A 26176-nucleotide genomic window follows, 5' to 3' on the forward strand; every position below is an offset into this window, starting at 1 on the left:
GTATATCGGATATATTCCATTCAGCTAGCATGATACTGAACAAGTCGAAGACGAGTAGCTGAATGGAATATATCTGATGGACCACAAAAAAAGCCAGCTATTATTATACATACTGTACACACTCTTCATATCCGCATTCTCGAAGGCCAATGCTAGCTTACCTGCGACTCGGTGCTATTAGCGCGGCAGTCCAGCTACCTTCCAGCCAGTGTAGTGTAGTGTAACGCTAGCACGGTCAAGCCGAATATTATTAGTTTCCCTGTGTAATTTACTTAGTTACTTTTAAAATCAACATTGACAGCTACACGCAACGGAGCGACCTGGCAGTCAAAATTCTCTCAATCTTCTGTATTTAACGAAGCAAACCTGGCGGCCATGTTTGTATACAAATTGTCACAGTCGCTCGCGAGCATGGAAGTTTTACATCTCTGACGTGTGACGTCATGTTGTCTTGACAATCATGCAATATCGTAAACCATATTCAACGCTCATTTTCCATTGGGTAGAGTGACGTAATAGTGTAGGATAAGCAATATGCTAACAATATTACATGCTATCAAACCAAATGAATGGAACCCACTAGAAGGGAATAGAATACATGTTTTTATTCCATGGAAAAAGTGTCCTGTATGTATAATAATTCCCAATATTTCACTCCAATGATGTCACTCCCAGTGTTTTCCCACATGTTGTCAAAATGGCGAACTGGTTCAAAATTAAAATGCTTTTGATTAAAGGAACAGTCCACCGTACTTCCATAATGAAATATGTTCTTTTCTGAATTGAGACGAGCTGATCCGTACCTCTCCGAGCTTTGCGCGACCTCCCAGTCAGTCAGACGCGCTGTCACTCCTGTTTACTCCTGTTAGCAATGTAGCTAGGCTCAGTATGGCCAATGGTATTTTTTGGGGCTGTAGTTAGATGCGACCAAACTCTTCCGCGTTTTTCCTGTTTACATAGGTTTATATGACCAGTGACATGAAACAAAGTTCAGTTACACAAATTGAAACGTGGTGATTTTCTATGCTATGGAAAGTCCGCACTATAATGACAGGCGTACTAACACCTTCTGCGAGCTTCGACAGCGCATTGATACCTTCACTCCTGGTTTTTTTTCAATGTGGTATCAATGCGCTGTCGAAGCGCGCAGGTGTTAGTACGCCTGTCATTATAGTGCGGACTTTCCATAGCATAGAAAATCGCCATGTTTCATTTTGTGTAACTGAACTTTGTTTCATGTCACTGGTCATATAAACCTATGTAAACAGGAAAAACGCGGAAGAGTTTGGTCGCATCTAACTACAGCCCCCAAAAATACCGTTGGCCATACTGAGCCTAGCTACATTGCTAACAGGAGTAACAGCGCGTCTGACTGCGTCTGACTGACTGGGAGGCCGCGCAAAGCTCTGAGAGGTACGGAGCAGCTCGTCTCAATTCAGATAAGAGCATATTTCATTATGGAAGTACGGTGGACTGTTCCTTTAAGGTGTGTGCGTGTTGTGTTTTTTTTTTTTTTTTTTTTGTGGATGTGTCCATATAAATATAAAGAATATCACATGGTGACGTGAAGATATGAAGTTTATCTTCTTGTGTTGAAAATATTTTCACTCATTCACTTTGCTCACTCGTGATGTATCCATCCACCCTTCGAAGATAATCTTCGTGCCACTGCGTAATATCCTCTATGTATTGATACACGGACACTGTTGCTAGTATATGAAAATAAGTGCTGTAGTGTTCCAACCAAATGTTTAACGTTAAAATTTTCCACTTTTTCCTCTCACCTTTGTGTGCAGGTAAACAGACTATGGGTTTCCCTCTGCACTCTTATCAGGATCGCTCGGATAATAAGCTTTATCGCTTACAGACCCCCCAGAGTCCTCTGGTCCGTCCTGTCATGTACGACCACTACAACATAGACAACTACCCCATTGGCACAAACGCTATAGTGGCTGTGATCTCCTATACAGGCTACGATATGGAAGATGCAATGGTCAGTGTTTTGATGGCCTTTAATTGTAATAGTACTGATCATTTTCTGATAGCTTTTGTAGCTCGATACATGTGATTTTAGCTTAACGTTGTAAACATAATTATGTCCTTAATATGCCATATGGTTAATTAGCATTTCTTATCCAGATTGTGAACAAGGCATCATGGGAGCGTGGTTTTGCCCATGGCTCTGTCTATAAGACTGAGATAGTGGACCTATCAGAGAAGGTCAAAGGTGAGGACGGCGTGGTGTTTGGGACTAAACCTAGTGACCCTAAAGTGTCTGGCAGACTGGATGCAGACGGATTCCCCCCTATAGGGACCAAGCTGAACTATGGAGACCCTTTTTACAGCTACATCAACCTCAACACAGGCCAGAGCCATGTTATTTTCTACAAGTACGTTATCATGATCATTTATGGTGAATTTAAAAATCGTCAGTTATCGTGTAATTATTTTGCCTCGTTAAGAAGCTAAATTTAAACAAACATTTAAAAGGCATTAAATTGTCTGGTTCAAAAACTATTTAATTCCTGCTGCTATCCTTGTTTCTCTCAGGAGTCAGGAGAGTTGTGTGGTGGACAACATCAAAGCATGCAGCAACGACGCGGGAACAGGCCGCTTCAAGCGTGTGTGCATTACCATGCGAGTACCACGCAACCCCACCATCGGAGACAAGTTTGCCAGCAGGCATGGTCAGAAGGGTATCCTGAGTCGCCTGTGGCCAGCTGAGGACATGCCCTTCAGCGAGAGCGGCATGACCCCTGACATCTTGTTCAACCCACATGGCTTTCCGTCACGTATGACCATCGGCATGCTGATCGAGAGCATGGCAGGCAAATCGGCAGCGCTGCACGGCCTGTGCCATGACGCCACGCCGTTCACCTTCTCTGAACACAACTCTGCCCTTGAGCACTTCGGTACCATGCTGAAGGCGGCAGGTTACAATTATTACGGCACCGAGCGCCTTTACTCAGGACTGAGCGGACTGGAGCTGGAGGCTGACATCTTTGTAGGTGTGGTTTATTACCAGCGCCTGCGCCACATGGTCTCTGACAAGTTCCAGGTGAGGACTACGGGAGCGAGGGACAAAGTGACCAATCAGCCACTCGGAGGGAGGAACGTGCAAGGTGGCATCCGCTTCGGAGAGATGGAGCGCGATGCCCTGCTAGCTCATGGCTCGTCCTTCCTGCTGCACGATCGCCTGTTTAACTGCTCGGATCGGTCTGTGGCTCAGGTGTGCGTGCGCTGTGGCAGTTTACTGTCTCCACTGCTGGAAAAGCCGCCCCCGCATTGGTCAGCCACACGCCATCGGAACACGATCTGCTTACTGTGCAAAAAAAGTGACTCCATCGACACAGTGGCTGTCCCCTACGTGTTCCGTTACTTCGTGGCCGAACTGGCGGCAATGAACATTAAAATTAAACTAGATGTGAAGTAGATTTACTGTCTGTATTTAAACATGCAGCACCAATTATGCTCACGGATCATCATTTCAGACTGTTGCTTATCACACTTGTCATGTAAAGACAATATATTTTTCAATGTAGGTAACTGATATAATGCTATTTTTATATTGAGGCACCTTTGTAGATTATTTTTTCCATGAATTATTTAAAATGGACATTCAGAACCTAAACGCAGCAAAGTGTCTCGAAGAGTTAGGGTTTTTTTTTGGTACAATATGAATATGAACTATCATCCATCATGGTGTTCGTTGGGTGACAGTGGTCCTAGACCCAGGTGGACTCTGGTTTCTTCAAACCACTTGCATGAAAAACCTGCAGTATATTACTGGTTGCTTATAACAGTATGTTAATGTGTGAGTGCAGGTGGATAATAAGGCAAAAATATCAGTGTGTGATTCATTTTCACTTTACAATATGCCACATGATTTGCTTTTCCTCAGGTGACGTATCAGTTGTCACGTTTAAAATCAATGTCTAATAACGTCTTCGTTCAAAAATAACTTGAAGAATTAGCGTTATTAAGAAGACAAGGTTTAACATCTACTCACCTGCTAATCCATTACTGAGTAAAATGCCATTTGCATTTTTCAAGATCTCTATAATGTCTTTTTTTTTTTTTAAAGTGTATTGTGACCTTGTGACACAAAATCGATTTGATATTGTCACATCGCCCCATCTCTGTGTGATTATTACAATAAACCCGATTTAAAAACATGTCCTGCACCTCTAACATTTGTAATAGTGTTTATTCAAACTTGGTAAAAGTTATAAAATTGACAATATGCATAGATATGTTCAAGTTTATTCAGGGCTGCACGGTGGCGTAGTGGTTAGCACTGTCGCCTCACAGCAAGAAGGTTCCGGGTTTGAGCCTGGTGGCTGACGAGGGCCTTTGCTGTATGGAGTTTGCATGTCCTCCCCGTGTCTGCTTGGGTTTCCTCCAGGTGCTCCGGTTTCCCCCACAGTCCAAAGATATGCAGGTTAGGCTAACTGGTGGCTCTAAACTGACCGTACGTATGAATGGTTGTATGTCAGCCCTGTGATGATCTGGCAACTTGTCCAGGGTGTACCCCGGCTCTCGCCCACAGTCAGCTGGGATAGGCTCCAGCTTACCCGTGACAGATAATGGATGGATAGATACTTTTCATTCGTTGGTGGGGAAATTTACATGTTTCAGCATCTCACAAATAGAGTTAGGAATAAACAAAGATGGAGTGTATTAAAAAAATGACTACTCGTATCATTTAAGATAATCATTTCAACTTGGCTAAAACATTAGGCAAGTCTAGCACAGAGTGAATGGTGTAATCAGGAGTCACACTATTCTCTGGAAGAACGTCTGTGCTCTTGGTAATCCACACTGTAGCTCGAACCCCTGCATCAAATCCACCCTGGATATCCGTGTCCAGTGAATCTCCGACCATGATGCAGTCCTGTGGCTTCACTCCCAGCAGCTTGAAGCAGTGTGAGAAAATAGAGACTGCAGGCTTCTGCTCAGAATGTTCTCCTCCTACTACCATTGCGCTGAAGAGTCCCTCACATCTCACCGCCTCCAGCTTCTCCCGCTGCGTCTGGGCATCACCGTTCGTCAGCAGTAGCAGTTTGTATGAGCGCTTGAGCTCGTGCAGCAAGGCTAAAACTTCAGGAGAAAATTCTAGTACCTGGAGACGTGCGGTTTTCCAAGTGTAGTAGCAGTCTGAGGCCAGAGCACGGCCAGGATCCACACTTTCTGCTTCCTGCAGGGCCTCGTGCCAGTGATTTATCCGCACGTCGTCTATTGTTTTGCCTGCAGATGGGTCAAACTTTTCCTCATGAAGTTTACGGGTAAACCGCTTACAAATATCGCTGGGGTTTGTGTCCTTCAGCTTACTTCTCAACAGCTCACATACCTGTCAGGTTTAGAATGCAAGTTTTAGTAAGTGATATCATGGCTAATATTTAGGTAATTAAAACTTTTGGATGAAGGAAACGACATGATTAGAGTTGTAAAGTATTGCAGTATTAGCCCTTATATTACTGCTATTGGGGAAAAAAAAAAGAAGTCTTTAACCATGATACAGAAAGGTTTCCGCAGTTTATTACGTGTGGCGTGATGACCACAATGCTATTTTATCCATAACTACTTTGACATTTTGTTCACTTTTCCCATGCTACACACTTACTGGCCACTTTATTAGGTACACCCATTCACCTGCTGTTTTACACAGTTATCTAATCAGCCAATCCCTTAACAGCAGCGCAATACATAAAAATCATGCAGATACACATCAAGAGCTTCAGTTAATGTTCACCTCAAACATCAGAATGGGAAAAGCTGTGATCACTGCAGGGCTCGACATTAACGGTTGTCCGCTTGTCCGGGACAAGTGATCCTTTATGTCGGACAAGTTCATCGTCTCAGTTACTTGTCCGATTGGACAAGTGCCAAAATACGCCGATATTCGGGTTACATATCAAATTTATCGGTTTATTCACATGATTTCCGAAGCATCTCACTCGACATATCGTTTTGATGAATCGCCGGATGTTTCTCTTCAGAAAGAGCGATGTGCGCATGCGCAATATTCCGCTTGCGAAACCGGCCAATACCGCTTCGTGTATTTGAGCTGAAAAGTAAACGGTCGTTTACCAGACCTGCCAGGATTTCGCGATTTGCAACTTCAACGCAAACTTTCCTGCAACGTTGACCAATCGTTCGCGTCGTCTTGAGGTGACGTCGACAAACTACCTTCCGCCTTACTTCTGTGTATACGTTCAAGAGAAGCAGCATGTGCGAGTCAGTGTTTATGTAGGCTTAAATTCTGTTACTGAAAGTGTGTTATGTTTACAGTGAAGGACTGTGTGCACTTTACATTATTTTTTACTTAATACAAGAAATTAATGGATGCCAACATTTTTGCCAAAATGGTATTTTATTTTCAATTGTTTAGGCAGCTTCAGCATCATACTGTGAGATTCTGTTCAAATTATTTTTTTTCTTCTATGAAGCCTGAGCCATTTATTTTATTAGTTTATAATTATTGTTTGAACAAATATGAAAAGCATGTGCGTATCGAGCTGTGGGGTGACTTTATGGAACAGACTGGAGACAGAAATAAAACAAAGTGAAAATATAAATCTGTTTAAAAAAAAGTACAAAAAATATTTTTAAACAGGTATATAGAAGAGGAAGTATGTTAACGGAGGATGATGAGGGATAAATAGAATAGGGATGATTGTTATATTAGAACTAACTTAGTATATGGTATATATTTATTTATGGGGATACTTTATATATTCATATTTACAGGGATAGGTATGTCGTAGATATTTATTTTTGTAATTATATATTTATATGGATATTTATGAAGTGTGTGTATATATATATATATTTTTTTTGGTAATTATATATTTATATAGATATTTATGAAGTGTATATATGGTATGTAGTATATTTTTGTAATTATATAGATATTCATGAAGTGTATATATGGTATATATTTTTATAGGTGTATTAATGTAGTTTGGATTTCGGGGTAGTTAAAAAGGGGTGGGAAATTAAAAAAGTATTGTACTTCTTCCCACTCCTTTTTCGAACAATGTGCGGTGTTTTGGAATGTCTTAGCTCTTTGTTATTTTATTTATTTTTTGTTAATTTCTCGTTTTCTTTCTTTTGTATGTACAAATAGTTACACACTTTTTTTTATACATGTTCGAAAATAAAAATAAATTCATTCATTCATTATTGTTTAATTTAGTCTTCAGGAGAGACTGCCTGCACACAGCACTAGTATTAATAGTTTTTTTTCTTACATGAAAGCTGAGGCATTTATATTATATTTTAAGGTAACTTCATGTTGTGCTGTGAGGTTCTATGCACTTTAACTTTTGAACCAACAGATGCATTTGGATAATGCCGCTTTTCCACTACAAACGCGGCTGAGTTGGGCTGAGCCGTGCCGTGCTGAGTTGGGCTGAGTCGAGCTGAGTGGGGCTGTTGGAGTTGCATTTCGACTACAACCGCGCTGAACCGTGCTGGCTGGAAGTGGGTGGACACATTGGGTGGAGTTAGCAAAAGTGGGTGGACGTCACGTGATGTCGTTAAGCAGCGCAAACAGTGACATCAGTGATCTTTTAAGCGGTAGTCTCACGACCCGAATAGTAAACAATAAACGTGGAGGACATGGAGTCGTTAGTGTTGCTGGTCTTAGTGCTGTGGCTTGTTGTCACCGACAACGCGGACAGATACTGGCAAGAGCGTATAGATGAGGCGAGGCGCATAAGGCTTCAGAAATTCTCGTAATTCTTCTCCTTCCGGGTTTGCGGTGTTTACAGATCCCAGCGCGCTCGCGGGGCGTGTGTGGGCATGTGAGGACACTCCTCCTCACCAATCAGTGCACAGGGGAGTGTCTGCTCACGCCCCCAACCTCACTCGGCTCGCTTTGGCTCGCTTCAGCCCCACTCCAAAACGGTGCGAGTTTTAGGGGCTAAGCAGGGCTGAAACGAGCTGAGTCGTGCTGGTTTTTGGTAGTCGAAACGCGAGCCGTGTCGGGCTGAAGTGAGCTGAAGCGAGCTGAAAAAGGGTAGTGGAAAAGGGCCATAAGTAAAGCCTATTTTTCTGCATTTTTGTAGTCCTGGCAATCTTTTATATTGGTAAAGTTGTTTATAGGACCATTTCTCAGTGTCTTTGTTTTTTTAATCAATAGTTTTTCAGTAATATCTTAATATTTAACATATCACTCAATTTTAAATCACAAAGAGACAATCGCAACAATTTCTCGCAACTTTCACTTCCTCCCGCAATATAATCGCAACAAAAACCTAAAAAACACCGCAACTTTCATCGCAACCATTAAATACCATACAGGAGCCACAATGAATAATTAGACAACAACAATTAATCAGTGGATGATATATATTCAAAGTTAATAATTTAAAAATGAAAATATACTGTATCATTTTAATTTTCTGGTTTTCAATTTCTCATAAATAAATTAATGATTGAGTCCAATTTTTTTCTGCAGTGAATAGATTGTGTTAAAGTAATTCTGGTGAAATTAGTTTATTACAAATAGTTTGGTTTTTTTTTTTTCTCAAATTTTTCTTCGGACAAGTAAATTTCCTTTCAACTTGCCCGACAGGACAAGTGGTTTCAAAAGTTAATGCAGAGCCCTGTCACTGTGACGTAGGTGTTCATGCCAGATAAACTGGTTTGGGTATTTCAGAAACTGCTGATCTCATGGGCTTTTCACACACAACAGTCTCTAGAGTTTACACAGAAAGGTGCAAAAACCATCGAGTGAGTGACAGTTCTGTGGATGGAAACATCTTGCTGATAAGAGAGGTTTGAGGAAAATGGCCAGATTGGTTTGAGCTGCCAGGAAGGATATAGCAACTCATATCACTCTTTATAACTGTGGTGAGCAGAAAAGCATCTCAGCATGCAACAGCAGAAGACCACATTGGGTTTCACTCCTGCCAGCCAAGAACAGGAATCTTAGAATCAAGAACAAGTTCCTATTAAAAAGTGGCCAGTGTATGTAATATAACATGTTTAAACAGCTATATTTAACAGTTTTATATATAAACATATATATTTTATAAATAATACACACACATTAGTTTTTAACAGTTTTTCCACGAAATCGAGTTGTACGAGTGGACTGCTGACGAGGCGCGTAGCACTGAGTTGGCTATAAGCCATGTATGATGAAATTGAGTGGAATAATTGTTTTATTCTATTCACTGGATTTTGAGAAACAGAGCATTTTTGTTTTTATGCAAATTTGATAAAAACTTTACACAAAACATCCGACAAAATAATTTCCGCTTAGAATGTAAACAAACCAGCGAAATGACTAACAGTTTGTGAAAAATGCAATGATAAAGTCAGGTGTTTTCAATCAATGGGATGACAATCAGGTGTGAGTGGGCACCCTGTTTTATTTAAAGAACAGGGATCTATCAAAGTCTGATCTTCACATGTTTGTGGAAGTGTATCACGGCACAAACAAAGGAAATTTCTGAGGACCTCAGAAAAAGCGTTGATGATGCTCATCAGGCTGGAAAAGGTTACAAAACTATCTCTAAAGAGTTTGGACTCCACCAATCCACAGTCAGACAGATTGTGTACAAATGGAGGAAATTCAAGACCTTTGTTACCCTCCCCAGGAGTGGTCAACCAACAAAGATCACTCCAAGAGCAAGGCGTGTAATAGTCGGCGAGGTCACAACGAACCCCAGGGTAACTTCTAAGCAACTGAAGGCCTCTCTTACATTGGCTAATGTTCATGAGTCCATCATCAGGAGAACACTGAACAACAATGGTGTGCGTGGCAGGGCTGCAATGAGAAAGCCACTGCTCTCCAAAAAGAACACTGCTGCTCATGTGCAGTTTGCTAAAGATCACGTGGACAAGCCAGAAGGGCATTGGAAACATGTTTTGTGGACGGATGAGATCAAAATAGAACTTTTTGGTTTAAATGAGAAGCGTTATGTTTGGAGAAAGGAAAATTCTGCATTCCAGCATAAGAACCTTATGCCATCTGTGAAACATGATGGTGGTAGTATCATGGTTTGGGCCTGTTTTGCTGCATCTGGGCCAGGACGGCTTGCCATCATTGATGGAACAATGAATTCTGAATTATACCAGTGAATTCTAAAGGAAAATGTCAGGACATCTGTCCATGAACTGAATCACAAGAGAAGGTGGGTCATGCAGCAAGACAACGACCCTAAGCACACAAGTCGTTCTACCAAAGAATGGTTAAAGAAGAATAAAGTTAATGTTTTGGAATGGCCAAGTCAAAGTCCTGACCTTAATCCAATGGAAATGTTGTGGAAGGACCTGAAGCGAGCAGTTCATGTGAGGAAACCCACCAACATCCCAGAGTTGAAGCTGTTCTGTACGGCGGAACGGGCTAAAATCAACAGTTACAGGAAACGTTCAGTTGCAGTTATTGCTGCACAAGGGGGTCAAACCAGATACTGAAAGCAAAGGTTCACATACTTTTGCCACTCACAGATATGTAGTATTGGATCATTTTCCTCAATAAATAAATGACAGAGTATAATATTTTTGTCTCATTTGTTTAACTGGGTTCTCTTTATCTACTTTTAGGACTTGTGTGAAAATCTGATGATGTTTTAGGTCATATTTATGCAGAAATATAGAAAATTCTAAAGGGTTCACAAACTTTCAAGCACCACTGTGTGTGTGTGTGTGTGTATATACACAAAATACAGTTCGGAGAAAAAAAATGAAAATAACGACGAGTAAAACAAGTCAATAGAAAATCCAAACAGTGTTATGCAACTGTTAATATCTGGTTCTTATGGTGAAGTAGGTGATGGAGTTTAATGGCAGGGAACTACAACTTCCACAATCCCTTACATTCCACCACAAACACTGTCGCAAAAATACATTATTATTATTATTATTATTATTATTATTATCTTTTAAAGATACTTGCTTTAAAAATACCTAAAAAAAAATATAACTGTGGTCGATAATACTGCTATTTAATGTGTACTATTTAATCTTGTGTAATTGGATATGAAATGTTCATTGGTTTGATTCCCTAACTCCCTCCCACCTGGTGTAAGGCCAGCTGTCCTGCTCCTGCTGTGTCCACCAGAGTGTTGTCCAGGTCGAACAGTATCGCTGATATTCTGCCTTTCTCCATGTCGAGTAGGGGACCTTCAGAACCGGTGTTATTCCTGAACAAAATACAGTCATCATTCAGTGCAAAACATTCAGGAAGCGGAACTACAGAGATGACGTCAGCAGGACACGAGCCGGTGATTTTGCGAAATACAGGAAGTGAATTTAGCTAAGCATCATGGGAGTTGAATTTTTTTTCCCTTCAAAACTTTACTTAGAACATACAGTACAAACAAGGCACTTCAAAGTCACATACGATTTCTTCTTTTGGTTGAGCAAAAATAAATAAATAAATAAATAATAAAGTAAAATAAGCAAACAAAATATAAAGGGCTTTCTCATATTAACTTAAACGTATCAAGTAATGAAAACAATTTAAGGGCTTTTTTTTAAATCATTAATCAGCTTTCACGACTTACTTAAGACTTTAAGCTCATTCCTCCACATAATCAGACAGGGTTTTGTTTTAAAATACCTGCATTTATGGATAAAGAATTTTCCAAATATTACTAAAATATTAACAACGAGATTTCTATCATGAATAAACACACCAAAGTTGACCATGTTTACAGTCAGAGGTAACAAATCAATGTTTTTGGACTGCAGCCAGCTTTGCATATCATTCCAAAAAGGTTGTACTAAGTTGCAATTAAAAAATACATCTTCTATCCATATGGTGGTGTAGTGGTTAGCGCTGTCGCCTCACAGCAAGAAGGTCCGGGTTTGAGCCCCATGGCCGGCGAGGGCCTTTCTGTGCGGAGTTTGCATGTTCTCCCCGTGTCCGCGTGGGTTTCCTCCGGGTGCTCCGGTTTCCCCCACAGTCCAAAGACATGCAGGTTAGTCAAGTCAAGTCAACTTTATTGTCAAATATGCTCGACATACAGCACAGATGAAATTTCAGTCCTCTCTGACCCACAGTGCAAACAGGCAATGCAATAAATAAAAATAGAATAATTGAAATAAACAGTATAAACACTCTATATAAGAACTAGACATAGACTAAACACTCATATATATATATATATATATATATATATATATATATACACACGCATATATATATATATATATATATATATATATATATATATATATATATATATACACACACACACACACACACACACATAAATTGGAGCAAATAAACAGTCAAGGGCACTTGAGGTATAGCAGGTAAACATGAAATAAGCAGTATAAACAATAAACTAATAGCTGTTAAGGTGAGGTAGTGTGGAATAGTGCAAATGGGCGAGGTAAAGTGAAATGTGCAGTCCCTGAGTTCAGTGTGTTAGTGAACGTTGAGAGTATGTGTGTGTGTTGGGGGGGAAACCGTGAGAGTGACATGTCAGATGCTGAAGGGGGGGCAGGGGGCTGAGCGGGCAAAATCTGTGGCAGGGGGCAGAGGGGGGAGGAGTGGCAGAACAGGGAGGGAGTTGAGCCTCCTGACCGCCTGGTGAAAGAAACTGTCCTTGAGCCTGCTGGCTTTGGCCCGGAGACTCTGGAGTCTCTTCCCTGACGACAGCAGACTGAAGAGGCTGTGAGATGGGTGCGTGGAGTCACCTGCAATCCTGATGGCTTTGCAGGTGAGATGGGAGTTATAGATATCCATAAGAGAAGGGAGATCTATAACTCCCACCTCACCCGCAAAGCCATCAGGATTTGACAATGGGTGAGAGGCGGGGTTGTCGCAGGTTAGGTTAACTGGTGACTCTAAATTGACCATAGGTGTGAATGTGAGTGTGAATGGTTGTCTGTGTCTATGTGTCAGCCCTGCGATGACCTGGTGACTTGTCCAGGGTGTACCCCGCCTTTCGCCCGTAGTCAGCTGGGATAGGCTCCAGCTGACCTGCGACCCTGTAGAACAGGATAAAGCGGTTAGAGATAATGAGATCTTCCATCCATTATCTGTAGCTACTTATCCTGTTCTACAGGGTTGCAGGCAAGCTGGAGCCTATCCCAGCTGACTATGGGTGAGAGGCGGGGTACACCCTGTACAAGTCGCCAGGTTATTGCAGGGCTGACACATAGAGACAAACAACCATTCACACTCACATTCACACCTACGGTCAATTTAGAGCCACCAGTTAACCTAACCTGCATGTCTTTGGACTGTGGGGGAAACCGGAGCACCCAGAGGAAACCCACGCGGACATGGGGAGAACATGCAAACTCCACACAGAAAGGCCCTCGCTGGCCACTGGGCTCGAACCCAGACCTTCTTGCTGTGAGGCGACAGTGCTAACCACTACACCACCAAAATACATCTTCCAGAGCCTCAATTTCTTTCTCACAATATACACAATTGTTTACATCAAAATTAAATCTTAATCTTAGGAATTCGTTTGTCTGGTAGATTTTGTTTAAGATTTTAAAATTTACTTCTTTAACTTTCGAGGGAAGAGGAAATAAAATTTTTTTTCTTATTTTCTTAACCTCTTCAACTTCAAATCCTTTTAGAATATGAAATTTGAATTTCCACTGCTTGCCAAGTAAGCTAACTGCTTTAGCTTTCAGATTGGGTCAGTGTTTTAAAGAGAAAAAAGTACTTGGGAAATTAAGTGACTAAACCTGGACACTGCATTTTTTTTTTAATTTAGTTTATTGTTGTTGTTGTTGTTTTTGCACTACATGTCCATTTGGACACTCAAAATACCAGAACCTGTTTTGCTCATTTGTTTCGTGCCCACTAATCACAACATTTTGCACTACATGTACAGTTGTTTGCTCATTTGATATCTTTTGTTGAATTATCTTAAACATTATAGTATATTAGATTTATTGTATTGTATTTCTATTTATATTCCACTTGTCTTTCTGCTGCTGTCAACACCCATATTTACCTGCCTGGGGCTTAATAAACAGTGATCTTACCTTATCTTAAAATTGCAGGGTTTGTTGTTGTTGTTTGTCCCCCTCCCACCCATCTGTGTACTGTGTTCAGTGTCCTGTTTAATGCTGCTACTCACCAAATGTCCTCTGTTTTGTTATTTGCACTAACACTTGATAGCTTTACACCTGAGGCTGCATTTCGTGATACTGTACATGCCTGTATATGTATGACGACAATGAAAGGGTACTTGAATTATATATGCTTATATTGAAATATGTGTGAAGGGTTTAGCAATTCTATTGCTAATTTGTTGGGTGGTGCCGTATTTTCATTATTCCTGTGAGGAGTTTGCATTTGTGTGCTGCTCTGAATGGTACAGGGGTCCATTGATTTCAACAATCTCAAACATAGGGGGTAACAGGATAACAAATTTCCCACAAATTTCTGCGGAAGACTGTCTTTCTCTTATCATTTGAAAGTACAAACTTTTTAGCTTTCCTTTTTTTCCACTAAGAAGTCTCAGTCCCACTAATCCTCCCAGTTCTCAACAGACATCAGAGATACACTATATGGCCAATAGTATGTAGACACCTGACCATGATGCTCATATCTGCTTGTTGAACATCCTATTCCAAAGGCATGGCATGAATATGGAGTTGGCCCCCTTTGTTGCTCTAACAGCTTCCACTCTTCTGGGAAGTCAAGTCAAGTCAAGTTTATTTGTATAGCGCTTTTAACAATAAACATTGTCGCAAAGCAGCTTTACAGAATTTGAACGACTTAAAATATGAGCTAATTTTATCCCTAATCTATCCCCAATGAGCAAGCCTGTGGCAACGATGGTAAAGAAAAACTCCCTCAGACGACATGAGGAAGAAACCTTGAGAGGAACCAGACTCAAAAGGGAACCCATCCTCATTTGGGCAACAACAGACAACATGACTATAACATTAACAGTCCTAACATAAAGTCAGCTTCGTTGATGCTATCAACCCCCCACCGATGAAAATCTGAGCGTAAAACCGTTCACAACAATCGCAGTCCCAAAGTCAGCAAGTCAACTGCAGTCCTAAAGTCAGCAAGTCAACTGCAGTCCCCAGCCACAAAAGCACCACTGCAAGAGTCCAGAGCGTCCTCCAGGCATGACCCCCAACTGTCCACATGGGGCCACCCTCCACAGGAGCGATGCGATGAGACTCCAACCAGACACAGGACACCAGGATGGATCAGGCAGGTCCGAGGAGCAGAAGAGGTCAGCATCTCGATTCCAGGACCGACATGTAACTCAGAGGGACAAATTTGGGGGTGGGAGGGAGAGAAAGAAAAAAAACACAGGTTGTTAGGTATGCCCAATGTTACCTGAATAAGTAGGAAGAAGAAGAAGAAACCTTTATTCGTCACATGCACACTTCAAGCACAGTGAAATTCATCCTCTGCATTTAAAGGAACAGTCCACCGTACTTCCATAATGAAATATGCTCTTATCTGAATTGAGACGAGCTGCTCCATACCTCTCTGAGGTTTGCGCGACCTCCCAGTCAGTCAGACGCAGTCAGACGCGCTGTCACTCCTGTTAGCAATGTAGCTAGGCTCAGTATGGCCAATGGTATTTTTTGGGGCTGTAGTTAGATGCGACCAAACTCTTCCGCGTTTTTCCTGTTTACGTAGGTTTATATGACCAGTGATATGAAACGAGTTCAGTTACACAAATTGAAACGTAGCAATTTTCTATGCTATGGAAAGTCCGCACTATAATGACAGGCGTACTAACACCTTCTGCGCGCTTCGGCAGCGCATTGATATCTGAGCTCCGTATCAATGCGCTGCCGAAGCGCGCAGAAGGTGTTAGTACGCCTGTCATTATAGTGCGGACTTTCCATAGCATAGAAAATCGCTACGTTTCAATTTGTGTAACTGAACTTGTTTCATATCACTGGTCATATAAACCTATGTAAACAGGAAAAACGCGGAAGAGTTTGGTCGCATCTAACTACAGCCCAAAAAAATACCATTGGCCATACTGAGCCTAGCTACATTGCTAACAGGAGTGACAGCGCGTCTGACTGACTGGGAGGTCGCGCAAAGCTCGGAGAGGTACGGAGCAGCTCGTCTCAATTCAGATAAGAGCATATTTCATTATGGAATTACAGTGGACTGTTCCTTTAACCCATCTGAAGCAGTGACAGTATACATATTGCACTGAGTACAAGCTGGAACTCCTGCAACTAACTATGACAGCATAACTAAAAGGGGAGAGCCAGAAGGTAACACAGGCATGAGGGAGCCCCGGGACATAAAGCAGCCAGTCACTACACCGTCAACAAACTTGAGTGAGCAAGCGAGTGGGGGACTGACAGCATCCATACACCAGGAAGGCCTGGTGTGGAGTTCATCTCATCTCATTATCTCTAGCCGCTTTATCCTTCTACAGGGTCGCAGGCAAGCTGGAGCCTATCCCAGCTGACTATGGGCGAAAGGCGGGGTACACCCTGGACAAGTCACCAGGTCATCACAGGGCTGACACATAGACACAGACAACCATTCACACTCACACCTATGGTCAATTTAGAGTCACCAATTAACCTAACCTGCATGTCTTTGGACTGTGGGGGAAACCGGAGCACCTGGAGGAAACCCACGCGGACACGGGGAGAACATGCAAACTCCACACAGAAAGGCCCTCGCCGGCCCCAGGGCTCGAACCCAGGACCTTCTTGCTGTGAGGCGACAGCGCTAACCACTACACCACCGTGCCGCCCCTGGTGTGGAGTTAACGTTCCAATTCATCTCAAAGCTGTTCAGTGAGAATGAGGTCAAGACTGTGCAGGTCACTCAAGTGCTTCCAAACCAACTTTTGAATTCGCTTTGGGCTTATTTTCATGCTGCAACAGGTTTGGGCTGAACACCTTAGTTCCAGTGTTGGGAAATCATAATGCAAACGCATACAAAGACATTCTAGACAATTATGTGCCTCCAACTTTTTGGCAAAAGTTTGGGGAAGGCCCACATTTAGGGGTCATGGTCAGGCGTCTACATACTTTTGGCCATATAGTGCATGTTTAACCAATTGTGTCTATTGTTGGATTCATTACCTACAGAAAAAAATCTGCCCATATGATTAAATTCTCTCTTATTTCTAGATTTTCTCTCTTTCTGGTGGCGTATGACCAGTGTCATGTAATTGCTTCAGGGTGATTACGTACACTTTAGATAGCTTTTGAAATGTAGTGCCCATTGGAGTTGTACTACATGTTTCTGACCACTAAAGGGCATCAAGTCATTAAATTTAGAGCTGGATAAAGTGAAAGGCAAACTAAATATCCTTGGTATTTGAACACATTATCGCCATTGATGTCATGTTAAAAAATATACAGCTTGCTTTCAATCTCTATAGGGTAAGCAATATTTGGTTAGCGTCTGTGGAATAAGTGCACTTTAAGGCTAGTGTGTGGCATTCCACAGGGGAGGAAAGAGTAAGAAGAACTTTTAATAGCTAAGAAGAACTGAAATGTAAGTAGTAAGTAAGTTGCAGGATTGGATCAATCTGACTGAAAGTTTATTTATTTATTTTTATTTATTCATTTTTTAAATCTCTGAAGAATGGTTCTATTGATCCTAAGCTCAATCCACTTCTCTCTTCTCCTCTTAAATAAATGCATGCTTCAAGGAAGCAAAATTGTCTGCCAGGGAATAAGACATTGTAAAAAAAAAAAAAAATTATATATATATATATATATATATATATATATATATATATATATATATATATATATATATATATATTCAATAATTCAAATTTTATTGGTCACATACACAGTCATACATAGTACGACATACAGTGAACTGCTTATTGCACTGTTCTGTAAGTAGTAAAGATAGTGTAGATAGTGTGTGTGGGGGGGACAAAAGAACGAACAAACAAACAAACAAACAAACAAACAAACCCCAAAAACTAATAGTAGTAAAAATAAAGGGGGTAAAATAGAGTGTAATAAATAGAATAAAAAAGTAATAGAATGCTCTGCAGAACATACACAATATACAGAATATGTATAAATACGTTGCACTAAAGAAAAAAAAATTAAATATATATTGCACTGTAATGAATGAAGTTGCACGAAGAGGTAAAATTGCAAAAGTAATGTACTGTACTGAAATGTACTGTATCTATTTCATTTTAGTGAGATGGAATTGCATGAAGAGGTGTAAGAGATGGGGGAATGAGGATGAAGTGATGACGAAACATACAGTGGTGCTTAAAAGTTTGTGAACCCTTTAGAATTTTCTATATTTCTGCATAAATATGACCTAACACATCATCAGATTTTCACACAAGTCCTAAAAGTAGATAAAGAGAACCCAGTTAAACAAATGAGAAAAATATTATACTCGGTCATTTATTTATTGAGGAAAATGATCCAGTATTACATATCTGTGAGTGGCAAAAGTATGTGAACCTTTGCTTTCAGTATCTGGTGTGACCCCCTTGTGCAGCAATAACTGCAACTAAACGTTTGCGGTAACTGTTGATCAGTCCTGCACACCGGCTTGGAGGAATTTTAGCCCATTCCTCCGTACAGAACAGCTTCAGCTCTGGGATGTTGGTGGGTTTCCTCACATGAGCTGCTCGCTTCAGGTCCTTCCACAACATTTCGATTGGATTAAGGTCAGGACTTTGACTTGGCCATTCCAAAACATTAACTTTATTCTTCTTTAACCATTCTTTGGTAGAACGACTTGTGTGCTTAGGGTCGTTGTCTTGCTGCATGACCCACCTACTTTTGAGATTCAGTTCATGGACAGATGTCCTGACATTTTCCTTTAGAATTCACTGGTATAATTCAGAATTCATTGTTCCATCAATGATGGCAAACTGTCCTGGCCCAGATGCAGCAAAACGGGCCCAAACCATGATACTACCACCACCATATTTCACAGATGGGATAAGGTTCTTATGCTAGAATGCAGTGTTTTCCTTTCTCCAAACATAACACTTCTCATTTAAACCAAAAAGTTCTATTTTGGTCTCATCCGTCCACAAAGCATGTTTCCAATAGCCTTCTGGCTTGAACACATTATCTTTAGCAAACTGCACATGAGCAGCGGTGTTCTTTTTGGAGAGCAGTGGCTTTCTCGTTGCAACCCTGCCATGCACACCATTGTTGTTCAGTGTTCTCCTGATGTTGGACTCATGAACATTAACATTAGCCAATGTGAGAGAGGCCTTTAGTTGCTCAGAAGTTACTCTGGGGTCCTTTGTGACCTCGCCGACTATTACACGCCTTGCTCTTGGAGTGATCTTTGTTGGTCGACCACTCCTGGAGAGGGTAACCATGGTCTTGAATTTCCTCCATTTGTACACAATCTGTCTGACTGTGGATTGGTGGAGTCCAAACTCTTTAGAGATGGTTTTGTAACCTTTCCCAGCCTGATGAGCATCAACAACGCTTTTTCTGAGGTCCTCAGAAATCTCCTTTGTTCGTGCCATGATACACTTCCACAAACATGTGTTGTGAAGATCAGACTTTGATAGATCCCTGTTCTTTAAATAAAACAGGGTGCCCACTCACACCTGATTGTCATCCCATTGACTGAAAACACCTGACTCTAATTTCACCTTCAAATTAACTGCTAATCCTAGAGGTTCACATACTTTTGCCACTCACAGATATGTAATATTGGATCATTTTCCTCAATAAATAAATGACCAAGTATAATATTTTTTTGTCTCATTTGTTTAACTGGGTTCTCTTTATCTACTTTTAGGACTTGTGTGAAAATCTGATGATGTTTTCGGTCATATTTATGCAGAAATATAGAAAATTCTAAAGGGTTCACAAACTTTCAAGCACCACTGTAGTTATTGTAAGTTATTGACAGTATAATAATAATAATAATAATAATAATAATAATAATAATAATAATAGTAATAATAATAATGTTTCAGATGTCCACAAACTTTTGGCCATAATAATGTGGTATAGATAATCCACCCCTCACCAGTAATTAACAAACTGATTTTTACATGTTAGCTATTACATAAAAGTACCCACAAAATTGTATAATTTATCACTGCATGTAATACTTCTGAAAAATGATGATAAATTAGGCTCCTGCAAGTTTTTGATTCCCTCCTCGAGAGCTGAATTACTTCATGCGATCCGAGCCTCACCTGTTAGCGTGCTTTTACACCTGGCCAGGTGCCAAATGTTCACACGCAAAAATGTGTCAGTACATCCTGCACTCATGGTGACAACTCAGGTCATTTCTCACGCACAAGAATACTGCTCATAGCCCACATGCCAAGCCCTGTGAAAGCTATTCTATTAATCTCATCTCATTATCTGTAGCCGCTTTATCCTTCTACAGGGTCGCAGGCAAGCTGGAGCCTATCCCAGCTGACTACGGGCGAAAGGCAGGGTACACCCTGGACAAGTCGCCAGGTCATCACAGGGCTGACACATAGACACAGACAACCATTCACACTCACATCTACGGTCAATTTAGAGTCACCAGTTAACCTAACCTGCATGTCTTTGGACTGTGGGGGAAACCGGAGCACCTGGAGGAAACCCACGTGGACACGGGGAGAACATGCAAACTCCACACAGAAAGGCCCTCGCCGGCCACGGGGCACGAACCCAGGACCTTCTTGCTGTGAGGCGACAGCGCTAACCACTGCACCACCGTGCCGTCCTATTCTATTAATGTCAGTCACTTTTCGAAATGTTCTATAAACCTTGGTTTCAGGAAACAGGGAGTGTATGACAGCTTGTTAACATATTTTCAGCTACAGAAAAAACCAGCCCACTGCCTGAGGTATTGGATCCTGCAGATCAGTGCAAACAGCTGTGCTTTTCAGTCTGCCTTCCTCTTTATTAGATATGTTTACAGATCATGTGTAATGCACACTTTTCAGTGACGCCTACGCAGTAGCAGCGAAGGGCATCGACTGAACTCAGTGGGAGAAATGTTTAATATTTTGCTGCATGCTCTGCAGGCAGACACTATATTTATTTTCCTTTTCATCTCAGTAGGTGGCCAGAGCTGCAGGCACACGCTATCTTGTCATGTTTCTCACAGTTATCACAACTAACAACTGTCACATGATGCTTGAATGCCTCAGATATATAAGAAACACTAAACATGGGTGGAAACACAAACAACAGGAAAAAAAAATCACATCCTGGGATTGTGCAACTTCAACTCACACTGAGTGCCTTTTAATACATCAAGGTCAATGAATAAGACATCCATCCATTATCTGTAGCCGCTTATCCTGTACAGGGTCGCAGCCTATCCCAGCTGACTATGGGCAAGAGGCAGGGTACACCCTGGACAAGTCACCAGGTCATCACAGGGCTGACATAGACAACCATTCATGGTCAATTTAGAGCCACCAATTAGCCTAATCTGCACATCTTTGGGGGAAACCAGAGTACACCCACACGGGAAGAACATGCAAACTCCACACAGAAAGGCTCTCGTCAGCCACTTTGCTCGAACCCAGGACCTTCTTGCTGTGAGGCAACAGTGCTAACCACTACACTACCATGCCGCCCTAAAGAAGACATAAATATGTAAAAGGTATGGAGTAAGTTATTAATACTTGAGTATCACACAGGCTGTGATATTCATATATTTATGGCTGGACGCTAAAACAGGCCATGGTGTTTTATCATACATAAGAAAATGCATGAACTACAGTCTACATATAAACTCCACAGCAAGTCTAACCTTTATTGTTGAGGCAACTTGTGCATAAATCAAAATAAAAGAAAAATCTGAATACATGAATATGCACCAAGAATCAATCTTTATCAATTAATGTAAGATTTAATGATCCCACTTTTATTTTGTAAACATAGCTTGTGCCTCACATAGAGAAATTAGACTCTGTGGAAGCATTCGGTGAGCTTGCTGCTTCTTTTATGTTCACTTTACAGCTGACTACGGGGTGTGTCTGATTTGATGTTATAAGCGTGTCGAGACCTGTGGTTGAGACATTGCATAACTTGAGCATGAGTGATAAGAGATGGCTTTCAGTAAGGGTGCTAATAAGAAACTTTCAGGGCATTTAAGGTAAAGAATGGAGTTATATGTGGTCACTTTTTTTTTTTTTGCTTTATTGTTAGTGTCTGTGCTCAACTCAGTGACTTTTTTTGGTAGCTGTTTTAGGCAATGAAAGAGTGGCGTTGTGGTCATAACCTCCTCCAACAGAAAGGGAACAAGAAGTGCATGTTTTGATGAAGACCTGGAAAGTGTTGACAGATGGCCAGTGAGGCCATCTTGCCCATTAGTCCCGCACACATTGCCTACAGCATCTGGCAGATCTGAGCTATTCGGAGCTTTCCTGAACACACACACACGCACACACACAGCAGTAATAAGGATGTGTGAATGATTACCCTGATATATCAACAGAAGTTCGAATATCAAGTGAATAAATCTAATGAACAAGAAGGGTTCTTCTTTCTTAACTTCTGCTTACAGGTATAGTCAGTGATATTAGTGGAACTTCGCTGAAACTGAACCTCAAAAATTCCAACAAAATCAGTCGATTTCTTTAGTGTTCTCTTTAAAGTCCGCCCTCCAAACACATGCATGCCCAAAACCTTAACCACAAAGTTACCACTGCCTTATACAAACATAGGGCAGCATTTCTATTTAATTTAACTGATTAATTATTAACAAGACTGTCAATGACAGCGTAGCTCACTCCGGCCCCGTCTAATCCAGAAGGAACGATCTAAAGTGGGCCACCTTGCACAATAAATGTTGCAAGCTATATACACTATATACAAGCTACAGTTGTGGTCAGAAGTTTACATACAGTGACATGAATGCCATCTTGGATATGAATGTCATGGCAATATTTGGGCTTTCAGTAATTTCTTTGAACTGTTCTCTTTCTGTGGCAGAATGATTCTACAGCATACATCTTGAATAAAAAAAAAACACTAGAATTTGGTACACAAGTTTTAATTTTCTTTGGGTTTTCTGAAATCAACACAGGGTCAAAATTATACATACAGCACACCTAATATTTGGGTAAAATGTCTCTTTGCAAGATTCACTTTGATCAAACATTTTTGTTTACCATGAACAAACTTCTGGCAGAATTCTGGTTGGATATTTCACAACTCTTCATGGAAGAATTGGTAGAGTTCAATTATTTTTTTTTCTTGGCATGGACTTGACTTATAAGCACGGTCCATATATTTTCAATAGGGTTGAAGTTAGGACTTGTTTTAAGCTTAATGTTAGCCTGCTTTATCCTCCACAACCAGCTCTGATGCGTGTTTGGGGTCATTGTCCTGTTGTAACTCCCAAGCCGTGTTCAAGTTTCTGATGGTTTATGTTGAAGAATTCTGAGGTAGTCTTCCTTCTTCATTATTCCATCCACTTTGTGCAATGAACCAGTTCCAATGGCAGTAAAACAGCCCCAGAGCATGATGATCCTACCATCACCACCAGCTGGTACAGTGTCCCTCTGTACATGGTGGTCATTGTGGACAGACAACTCAATCTTTGTCTCATCTGACCATACAGCTTTCCTCCAGAAGGCTTTTTTCTTTGTCTGTGTGGTCAGCTTCAAACTTTAAGTTTGAAGGTGTCAGTTTTGGAGCAGGGGGTTATTTCTTGGATAGCAGCCTCTTAGTCCATGGTGATCTGAACTGTAGACAGTGATCCATCAGCTTCCAGTTCATGGAAAGGCTGTGCCATGGTGGTTCCCAGGTTGTTCCTGACCATCCAAACCAATTTCCTTTCAGCTGAGGGTGACAGTTTGGGTTTTCTTGAAGCAAAGTGGCTTGGCAAAGTGACTGCACCTCACAATAACTTGGATACAATTGTTTGAACTGATCTTGGAATTTACAGTTGTTTAGAAATGGCTCTAAGAGACATTCCGGAGTTGTGTATATCTGCGATCCTCTTTCTGAGATCTGCACTGAGCTCCTTGGACTTCCCCATTTTACTGTGTGTTGGTCAATCAAATGAGTGCTGTAAACAAACCCTTTTTATGAAGGCACAGAGAAGCTACCAGCTGTAGTTAATCATGATCACTAACAGGAAGTTAAGAGACCTCAGCCTTGGCAAGATAAGAGATATTTTGGAAGTTTGAGCACCTCTGAATTTATAATCTAAGTGAGCGTATGTAAATTTTTGACCATGTATGTATAATTTTGACCCTGTGTTGATTTTGGAAAACCCAAAGAAAATTAAAACTTGTGCACCAAATTCTAGTGGGTTTTTTAAATTAAAGATGCATGCTGTACATTCTGCCACAGAAAAAGAACAGTTTAAAGAAATTACTGAAAGCCCAAATATTGCCATGACGTTCATATCCAAGATAACAGTCATGTCACTGTATGTAAACTCCTGACTGCAACTGTATATATAGAGGCTATATCCACCCTAGAAATGGCTACCTATTTACATGAAAGAATCCAAAACGACAAGGAATTGACAGAGAAGAAATAATTTTGGTTGAACTGCTCATTAAAGATCAATTAGTTCATAACTTCATTAATAATTGTAATTAAGCAAATCTGGGTAGAAGTTATATGCACCCTAGGTACCCCTACCTTCATGCCAGAAAAAATCAAAATCAGTGAAGAATTGAGGGAGAAGAAGTGATTTGTGTGGAAACTGCTCATTAGGGCTTAAATACTCCATATCTTCATTATTAATTGCAATTATGAAAATTTGGGTAGAAGCTATAAGCACTCCAGGCAGACTTAGCTTCCTGCCAAAAAGAATAAAAATTGGTGAACGATCGAGAGAGAAGAAGCGATTTTTGTGAAATGTGGACGATGGATGACGGACAATACATGATGGCAGAAACTCATTGCTTGTTGGTCGGATAAGCTAATGATTAATTAATGGTCAATTAATTGTATACAATTTATGCATCAGGTAAAAATTGTAAGAATAAATACAATTGAGCTTTTTATTTTTTAAGTTTTCATAAATGACTTCTCCACAACATAATGAGTTGAGTTATGGAGTGCTTCAGAAGCTGGATTAGATCAGGTATTTTTGGGAGCAGAGAAAAGCTGAATAATTTTTTTAGGCAGTGAGCCCCTGTTGATCATTTAAATATTATCTTCAAATTTAACAAAGATGAAGATTCAAACTACGACTTCTACTTGGAACCCTGTCTGATAAGGAAACACTCTACGAATTTCCCCAAAGGGACAAACTGAAGAACTCATCTCATCTCATGATCTGTAGCCACTTTATCCTTCTACAGGGTCGCAGGCAAGCTGAAGCCTATCCCAGCTGACTACGGGCGAAAGGCGGGGTACACCCTGGACAAGTCGCCAGGTCATCACAGGGCTGACACACACACAGACAACCATTCACACTCACACCTACAGTCAATTTAGAGTCACCAGTTAACCTAACCTACATGTCTTTGGGGGAAACCGGAGCACCCGGAGGAAACCCACGCGGACACGGAGAGAACATGCAAACTCCACACAGAAAGGCCCTTGCCGGCCATGGGGCTTGAACCCGGACCTTCTTGCTGTGAGGCGACAGCGCTAACCACTACACCACCGTGTCGCCCACTGAAGAACTCTTTAGGGTTAACTAGTTTGCTTTTATTTCTAGAAATGCAGACAGCAGACAGTTGTCTTGTAGCAACAGACATAAAGTGGAGAAGGAAAGACAAAATGATAGAGTGAATGAAATGAAGTGGATATTTGATTCAACATGATGGATCAGGGCGGCACGGTGGTGTAGTGGTTAGTGCTGTCAACTCACAGCAAAAAGGTCCAGGTTCGAGCCCCATGGCCGACGAGGGCCTTTCTGTGCGGAGTTTGCATGTTCTCCCCGTGTCCGCGTGGGTTTCCTCCGGGTGCGCCGGTTTCCCCCACAGTCCAAAGACATGCAGGTTAGGTTAACTGGTGACTCTAAATTGACCGTAGGTGTAAATGTGAGTGTGAATGGTTGTCTGTGTCTATGTGTCAGCCCTGTGATGACCTGGCGACTTGTCCAGGGTGTACCCCGCCTTTCGCCCGTAGTCAGCTGGGATAGGCTCCAGCTTGCCTGCAACCCTGTAGAACAGGATAAAGCGGCTAGAGATAATGAGATGAGATGAGATGAGATGATGGATCAGTTAAGGAGCAACAGGTTTTTCATAATAGAGGTTTTCATATAAATGGAGCTGGTCAGTGCCCAGTCGCATCCTGATGGGAGTAACTGAGAATAAATGAGTACTGGGAGAGTAAGAGTGTC

The 26176-nt window shown here is 41.2% G+C and overlaps 2 protein-coding genes across 2 annotated transcripts in view; one reads left to right on the forward strand and one right to left on the reverse strand.

Moving 5' to 3' along the window:
• Positions 1 to 4175, forward strand: part of polr1b (RNA polymerase I subunit B) — a 37453-nt gene extending 33278 nt beyond the window's left edge. Inside the window, exons 13-15 of the mRNA XM_060926256.1 lie at positions 1797 to 1993; positions 2140 to 2390; positions 2551 to 4175. Coding sequence (XP_060782239.1) covers positions 1797 to 1993; positions 2140 to 2390; positions 2551 to 3433 — 1331 coding nt within the window. The 3' untranslated portion in view covers positions 3434 to 4175. The remainder of the gene's footprint in view (positions 1 to 1796; positions 1994 to 2139; positions 2391 to 2550) is intronic.
• A 13-nt stretch (positions 4176 to 4188) lies between these two features.
• Positions 4189 to 26176, reverse strand: part of nanp (N-acetylneuraminic acid phosphatase) — a 63119-nt gene continuing 41131 nt past the window's right edge. Inside the window, exons 2-3 of the mRNA XM_060926257.1 lie at positions 11036 to 11159; positions 4189 to 5350 (exon numbers count right to left, since the gene is read on the reverse strand). Coding sequence (XP_060782240.1) covers positions 4715 to 5350; positions 11036 to 11125 — 726 coding nt within the window. The 5' untranslated portion in view covers positions 11126 to 11159 and the 3' untranslated portion in view covers positions 4189 to 4714. The remainder of the gene's footprint in view (positions 5351 to 11035; positions 11160 to 26176) is intronic.

The sequence above is a fragment of the Neoarius graeffei genome, chromosome 7 (assembly GCF_027579695.1).
Source record: "Neoarius graeffei isolate fNeoGra1 chromosome 7, fNeoGra1.pri, whole genome shotgun sequence".
Lineage (NCBI taxonomy): Eukaryota > Metazoa > Chordata > Actinopteri > Siluriformes > Ariidae > Neoarius > Neoarius graeffei.